The 8,124-nt window shown below is 34.4% G+C and overlaps 1 protein-coding gene across 1 annotated transcript; it reads right to left on the bottom strand.

The window, feature by feature from the left end:
• Positions 1–888: 888 nt before the first annotated feature.
• LOC107958179 (QWRF motif-containing protein 2) lies at positions 889–6,504 on the bottom strand. Its single transcript, XM_016893865.2, has 6 exons — positions 4,639–6,504; positions 3,444–3,563; positions 2,983–3,099; positions 2,800–2,889; positions 1,579–1,686; positions 889–1,498 (listed from the first exon to the last, which is right to left on the bottom strand). The coding sequence occupies exons 1-6, from the start codon at positions 5,980–5,982 to the stop codon at positions 1,424–1,426; spliced, it is 1,854 nt and encodes a 617-aa protein (XP_016749354.2). The 5' UTR covers positions 5,983–6,504; the 3' UTR covers positions 889–1,423.
• Positions 6,505–8,124: the final 1,620 nt, after the last annotated feature.

Raw genomic sequence — 8,124 nt, 5'->3', positions numbered from 1 at the left:
ATCTTTAAAAAAAGAATAGATTTTGTACTCTTCTTTCATAAAAATAAAATCCAATTTTATACTTGCATAGTTTATTTTAAATTTTGGGTTTAAATCTAAACAATTCTTTTCTTCAAAAATATATATTTTTAAATCTCATGATGAATTTTAGAGATATTCATGAGCTAGGTAGGATCAAGTCGATGTATGATATTTGTATACTTCATGTATGCCTAAGCCTAGCGCAATTCGAAATATAAGTTTAAAATTTTGTTTAAGCTTACTTCGATTAGCAAATAACTAATTCAAATTCATTTTAGATATGTCCATATTATTTTTAATTTAATATATAGCGTATGTTTGATAAACCATTAAAAATGAAAAATAAATTAACCTTTAATATTTTAAATGTGTTTGATAATCATTCTACTGTTTTATTTAATATAAAATTTTCAACAAAAAATAAATTGCCCTTTTTTAAATAAGATATTTAAATTACCATATTTAATTTTTATCCAAAACTATACAAAATAATATAAAAAATTTGAAATGACAAAAATAAAAACCACATCAATGTTATAATATACATTTATTAGTAAAATATATAATAATACATCGTTAAAAATTTATAAAAATAAATCCATTAGAGTTTATTTTAAATGAGGTGCCACCGTCTAATTTATATTTATAGACAATAATGCACTAGCGTAGTTCATCAAGTTTTAATTACATTAAATAGTTCTTAATTCATACTTATAAACACCAATTAGGCAAATTCTAAGAAAAATATTAAATAATTCAAAAAAAATCTTTATTAAGAAAAACATCCTTTTTTTTCACTTAAAGCTTGGAGTTATAAGTTGTTTTCATTCAAACCAAATTGATTAGATGAAAGCAAACAACGACAAATACTAAGAACCTTCAACTAAAATTGGAAGCATCATTTATACAAAAAAAAAATACATACTTTCCTTTGGCCTAAGGAAAAGGGAAAAAAAAGGCCGCTGTAAAACTATTTCACATTGAAAATAACTCCCCCCGCCCACACAACATCAAAATACACATATAGCTAAAATTTCATATATCATAACAGAAGACCAAATTCTCTCTCAAGCTTGAAAAATTGGATTTGGTCATCGGAAACTTATTTACCTTTGGCACCATAAATTCGGGACCTGAATATACAAAAAGCCCCGGAACTAAAATTATATAATCATCCAAACCTGTATTCTTTAACTGCAATCAATTATATCTTCAAACATATGCTTCCACCCAATTTACGCTCATTCGAGGGTTTAATTGGGTAAAAATAGATGTTTTGAGGCACAAACTGGTTGCAATAAAACCACAAGGGTTTAGTTGATTATTTAATTTGGATGAAATGGAAATGGTGGTTGATGTCATGTTAGTTAGTAGAGGAAAGCAGTGAAAATCACCACGAGCTTTACAATTTCGTTGTTATGCTGGATGGTAATTGATTTAGTTGTAATATGTGTGTTCTCAGGCTACATTCTTTCACCTGCTCATTAGAACAGTTAGGTTAAAAAATGCATTTATAAACAGCAATTCCTCTAATAAAACTATAAATAAGATATTTACCTGCATAGCTGCAATTGTTGATACAAGTTCTTGACAGTGGTCAAGTAAAGCAATCTCATTTGAACTTATATGTCGAAGTTCTCCCATCAAAGAGTTGACGTCTGCAATCTATCAACCGAAAAAATAAATTTAAAAAAAGAAAAGAAAAGAAAAAGATAAAAGCATGAAATGACAAACGAAATTTGATAAAAATAAAGGGGAAAAAGGATAAAAACCACAATTTTCACTGAAGGAAGTGAGCTAATTTAATATGTCAGTAGAGTTCCTATGTCAGTGGTAAATTCCATTGTCATCCTCAACCCAAAGCAAGATGCGTAATTTGATGCGTCATTTTTTAATGCTTACAGAATTGATTGAAAAACCAAGCTGCTGTAACTAGCATCAAATCAATATGTTCAGTGGCTGTAGTTACAGTCTTAACTAATGACCATCCAATTGACTCGAGAGATCAAGCGAGTTCTAAGGCTTATGCTTATAACATGAACAATATTTCACACTGTGGCACTCTATTAACTTCTTAAGACTGGTTACATGCATTTCTAACAATACAAATCAGTTTCTGGTTCCTTTAGTCAGGTAAGAAAATATTCTGAGTAAAAATAGGACAGCAGGAGAAGAAAAGACAAGTGCTGGTTTATTTGTTGATGAAGGCTACATCATATGTACAAAAACAAGTAAAAACTGACAGGTAATCTGATAATGTTAGCTGTATTATGAATGCTTATTTAAACTACCTTGGGGTTGATGAAAACAGCACCACCCATGGTATAACTTCATCATTCAAAAAGATTAGGAAGCAAACTAAGCCCAGAAGACTTAAACCTATACCTTTATCCAAACGCAGATTCATGAGATCATCATATTTCTTTCCGTCATAGCTAAGCTTTAAACTATATTTGATCATTAAATGTAAGAAAATCTCTATCCATTTTAAATACAGGGCATAATACCCAACGAAAAAACAAATTAGTAGATGAAAGAACTAAGAAGTACTCAACCTTCATGTTTCTGTCAAAGAAATAAGACCAGTAGCAATATTTTACTATTATTTTAATTTTTGTTGGTTGCAGCTTGTCGAAAGCTAGTTCTTACGAAAAGAAGATGTTTACACTTTGTGCTTAAAAGAGGGACGATGGAAACTTAAAATTTGCAAATAACAATAACATGGGAAGGGAGAGAGGAAACAGAGGCTATGGATGAGAGAAACAAGGAAAGAATTACCTTAGAAAACAATGGGCAGATATAGGATGAAATTGCCTGCATTACGCCCACAACTGAACATATAGCATCCTTCAAATTTGGGACATCAGCCTGAACAAATGAAGAGAAAACCAAAATGTTTCCTTTCAAGACTGAAACATGCTAACTCACAAGCTACCACAGAATACCAAGGAAGAAAATTACCCTTGCCCCAGCAACAACTGGAAGGCGGAGTGTGCTTGCCATCAAAGCTTCGGTAGCTGCAGACAGTGAACTGCAATAATCATGGTCTACAACATCCCATTCATCCAAAAGAATCATCTGCATTCATCAATAAAACGGAAAGCAGTCAAAATGTGAAAGAGTATAGGATTGCATGAATTGAAACATGCAATTACAGTTGAAATAATTATATATCACGTTTCTTCAGATAAGGAGCAGCTTGAAAGTAAAATCATTCAACTTTCAATTTCAAGGAAAGTTGATGAGAAGAGAGAAAAAGGGATGGGGGAGGAGAGATAGAGCGGGACAGAGAGATATACAGTTTGAAATGTAATGGAAGAGGTAGACAATGAGAAACTAGCGGAAATCAAGTTTAGATTAGCAAAATGAAGTAAGAATCAAATCAACAAGATAAAATTCCACAATGGGGAGATGGTTCTTACTTGCCCCTTTAGGATGGAAATCAGCTTCAACTTTTGCTTCAGCAGCTGTAACTCAGTTCTTTTGGCTCTAACAGATTCTCGAAGTTTTGAGGTAGTTATCCATGCACCACAGAGACTTTTCTGTTTCAATGGAACATGACAACAAAAAGGATTTTTTTTCATCAGATATTAATAATTTAAGTAGCCTCAGAAACAATAGGACAGCTAAATGAAGGCCCTTAGAGACACAATGCAAAACGATAATTGAAACTAATGTTAATCACATCAACTGTTAAAACATGAAAAATCTGAATGGAACTCTTATTTCCCCTGCTTCTTCCTTCTCAGAATGAATCATTCAATCACCCTGTTTCTATAGCAAATATAATCTGCAAACTCTGCTTGCCTCTATTTGATCAAATTGCTCCAAATACTATAGATGCCCTCTTTGACTCATTCCTTAAACCAAAAAAGTCAGAAACTAATAAGCCAGCTTCTTCCTATCAAACATCCAACTTTCTAAATTTATTCTTAATTTGAAATTAAAGTATACTGAACTCAGTGTCTCTTAGATTCCCTTGATATGCAAAGCAGGCATACAGTCTCATTTCACACCATTCTAGTATCGTCTATAAAATATTTGTATAAGGATATCCATTTACACAGCCGAAGTAAGAATTTCTAATGGAAAAGCTGTTTATAAAGGGGAAGAAGAACTTGTTGGAAGAATTCAAAACGCCAACCCCACATGTTAATAATCCAATCCTTCACCGAAACTTCAGCTTCTCTCCCTTAACATGATCAATTTTAAGCTACAAAACAACTCTCACAGACTGCTTGCAGACAATAAGGAAACTGCTTCTATACCATAAAAGCAATTTTGTTTGCCATCTTCTTCCCGAGTATCTGGTCAAAAGTTCTGAATGATCCAGGCAATAGAAGCAAGACAAGTTCCATGCAGCCAAGATACATTTGCAGGAATTAAATATATCATGTAGTCATGATCTGTGTAACTCGCCATCCAAATTACAAAGTAAACTTAGCCATAATACTTTACTGTTGATGGCATGCAACGTTGCTGTGAGTTGTACCTCTAAATAAAATATTACCGGAAAACTGAAGCACACCAACACCAGAAAGCGTAATAGATAAATCATGAAAATATAATGGTAAACGCAACATGAGAACAATTCAGAGGTAATTCTTAAAGCCATACCTCTGCATTAGACTTCTGGGAAGACATAGCAGCATCTGCTCTAGCATTAACAAAACGCCATTGCAACAGCCTATTATGAAGTAGCCTCAAAAAATGAGCATCCGAAGCCTTATTCTCCCCAATCTTACCCATCTTAAGAACATCACCATTAAAGCTCAAAATTGATGGAGTATTTACCAAATTACTAGCCAATCCACTCCTCACTCTAGAGGGACTCATTCCCCTCAAAGGAGACGAAGTAGTGGAGGCCCCAAGCTTACCTGGTGATGCAGGCCGAATAGATCCACGAACTGGCGATAACTGTCCCCTGCTATTCACTACACCTTTCGGAGACGATGAAGGACTATCAATGCCGAACTTTTCCGGTGCAATTATCTTAGAGGGAGCGGTATTTTTCTTAGAAACCGGCGAAAGAGGATCGGACCTGCGTAACCGACTATTAGTCTCTTGCCAAAACCGGGCTGGGACAATTATCCCCCGAGGCCCACGCTTAACGTCTCCGTTACCATTACAAGAACCTTCTGGAGCTCCTGAAGTACTTCCAGAGGAAACACTTTCAGTATCCGAAGCCGAGGGATCACATTGAGCCTCAGATCCAAGGGCAGTAACGGCCGTTGAATCCCTATTATCAATCATGGAATTTTGTAGTGCCCTAACTACATTTCCGTTAACAGATCCGTTTAGCCTCTTCCTCTCGACGGTGCAATCCACCTTTCGGCTCATCGAATTTGGTTTCCTGAAGCTCGCCGGTAACCGCTCTGTGTTTGAATTCTCCGTTTGATCTGTTCCTCTACCCGGTGTCGTTGTGATCGCCGTTGGTTTTTGCTTCTCCGGCGTGCCCTTCCTTGCCGCGCTTGGAGATAGAGCCGGTTTAGCTTTATTAAATTGATAGGGAAACGAATCTCCCTGAAACGAGACAGATAAGCTTCTCGTCGAAGTGAAGAGCAACTTCTGAGCAGCGGATAATTCGCCATTATTGTTACCGTCACTACTTCTCAATTTCATAGAATTGTTAGGCCGCGGCGTCACCGCCTGTCTCCGCTCCACCGATTGCGACCGCTTGATAGCTGATGGAGTCGTTGACGTCGAAACGAACGGCGATGGACACCGTTTGCTAGAAGCCGCGAAAGAAGACGACGATGATATAGAAGAATTTGAGGAGGATGACGGTGTGGGCAAATAACGAGAAGTGACTTCACGGAACTTTTGACGGCGGGGAGCGATGGCATTGTCGGGGTCGGAAGGCAATAAAGGAGGCCGTGAGGGGATTTGGTGTTGGCCGTGTGGCTGTGTTACTCCTCCGCGATGTTTGGGGTTTACGGCTGCGGACACTGTCGCTACCATTGGTGTGCACTCACAAAATTGAATCCTCACAATCTCACAGATTATTAACCTCACTCTTCTCCAAAACCCTAAAAACCCTCCTGAAAATCTCACATCAAAGGAAAAAAAAAGGAGAATCAGAGTTTAGAGTTAATTAAATATAAATCCTAGCTTAACAGAATTTTCCTTGTTTTAAGCCTGTAAATGACCGTTGGCGACGAACGAGAGCTTGAGAGGAAAAGCGAGAATGAAAGAAGGGAATGAGCACAGTTTAGGCGAAATTTGAGTGCATAACGTTAAGTCGTACTCGGGTTTGCTTTTTTTTTTTCTTCTTCTTAAATCGCTTTTTCAAAATTGAAGGGAGAGGATTGGACTCGCGAAGCGGGGAGGGAGGATTGAGACGCGCGAGGATGAGGGGGCAACGTGTACGGATGAGGGTAATATTGGAAAATAATTTACACGTGGAGGCGAGTAGTAGTGGGGAAATTTTTAGGAGAAAAGGAGAGGAAAAAGAGGATGTTGAGGAGAGGAGGTTGAAATATTCAGAGAGACGTTACGCTAATACTAACGACGCTCGAATTTAAATTCTTTTAAGAGAACGTTGAATTATTATTATTACATGGCTGTTTTAAAGATTTTGGTAACACTCCACAAATCCTTCAACCTTTCAACTAGTGATAAAGGATGTTTGTTACTATTTTATGAAATATATCGAATTATAAAATTATCTTGAAGATATTGTATTATTCAGTTTGATTCATTTGGGTTTTTATTTTTGTCAATGGTATGTACATATTGCTAAATTGTTATCATTATAAAATTTATTTTCACACGAGTTTAATTCTTTTTAACATTAATCTAAATATTCATTAAAATATATTACTTAAAAACCATTTCATTTTATTATAAACTTTTATTTTTACAAAAAAGTAAATCTTACATTTAATATAATATTGTTATAATTAATATATTAATTACTACGTGTTATTGTAAGAATACAAGGCTGTTGTGCCTTATGTCATGCAAAAGTTGAAAGTTAATTAGATTTTTTTTTTAGTTTAGGGATAAAATTGATCAAAATTATAAGAAAGAAAATTATTCTTGAAATTTTACATTTTTCAATAAAAACGAGAGGGATAACTTAAATAATTAACTAACAGCTAATCTAGAAAAGACACCATCAATCGCTTGTTAAGACATCCTGCGATGGATCCTATTAAGCAATACACTCTTTTAGCTAGTCAATCTGCAACATTTTTTTCCGTTGGACTATACTGTAAGTGCCAATGCCAATCTTAATACTATTTGGAGTGTAATATTATTGACTCAAGATAATCTTTGCAAACCAAGCGTAGTAATGTTATACAAAAATATCGTTGATAATTGTGTAATTTACTAATTATTTGTGATGTTTCATGCCTTGAATTATGCTATTTATGTTCTTAATTAAATCATTTACACTTATATTCTATTTTTTATTGATTTAGAGAATAATTGGAGAAAAAAAAAGCTTAAATTTTTTTGTCAAAGTTTTTGTGGTTTTGGACTTTCAACAATGTAGTTTTAGTATTTCGGCCACAACTTGAGCTAAGACCTTCATTTTGGGCCCAGGTTCCGAGAGAATTAAAAAATCTATCTAAAGTTATTTCATACTTGAAGCCCAAAAATATCAGGAAGGCACCCAAAACGGCTTGGAAGTTCGACACGAAAATAGCTAAGAAACCTAGAAAAATTCTACTTCATTTAATAAAAGGCACTTTTGTATTTTCTCCATTATATTATTTTAGCCCTATAAATAGACACTATTAGGTTAAGATTTGGGGAGATTGAGACCCAACCATTCTTAGTTTTATTTTGTTTTCTTTATTTTATAGGTTTTTAAATCTATCTTTCTAGTTGAAGTAATATTCGAAGTTTGATTCTACAAGTTTTTGAGATCGAATTACTCTTAATCTTTATTTGTTATTTAGTATTTGCACGTCTTCCTGTTTAATTACAATTGTTCAGGTTTGTTAAGTATTCTGTCAATATTTAATAGCTTAGAATAATTGATTTGTCAATTAGATAATTAGTCGATCGATTGATTTCTAATATTTGTGATGATTGCATGATTATTTGTGTAGTGTGAGCATGCGGTCTAACTTAAATAAATCTTGATTGTAT

This window comes from Gossypium hirsutum, chromosome D05 (assembly GCF_007990345.1).
Source record: "Gossypium hirsutum isolate 1008001.06 chromosome D05, Gossypium_hirsutum_v2.1, whole genome shotgun sequence".
Classification (NCBI taxonomy): Eukaryota; Viridiplantae; Streptophyta; class Magnoliopsida; order Malvales; family Malvaceae; genus Gossypium; species Gossypium hirsutum.
Note: the sequence above shows the minus strand (reverse complement) of the source record. Positions and strands in the feature narration are given on the sequence as shown.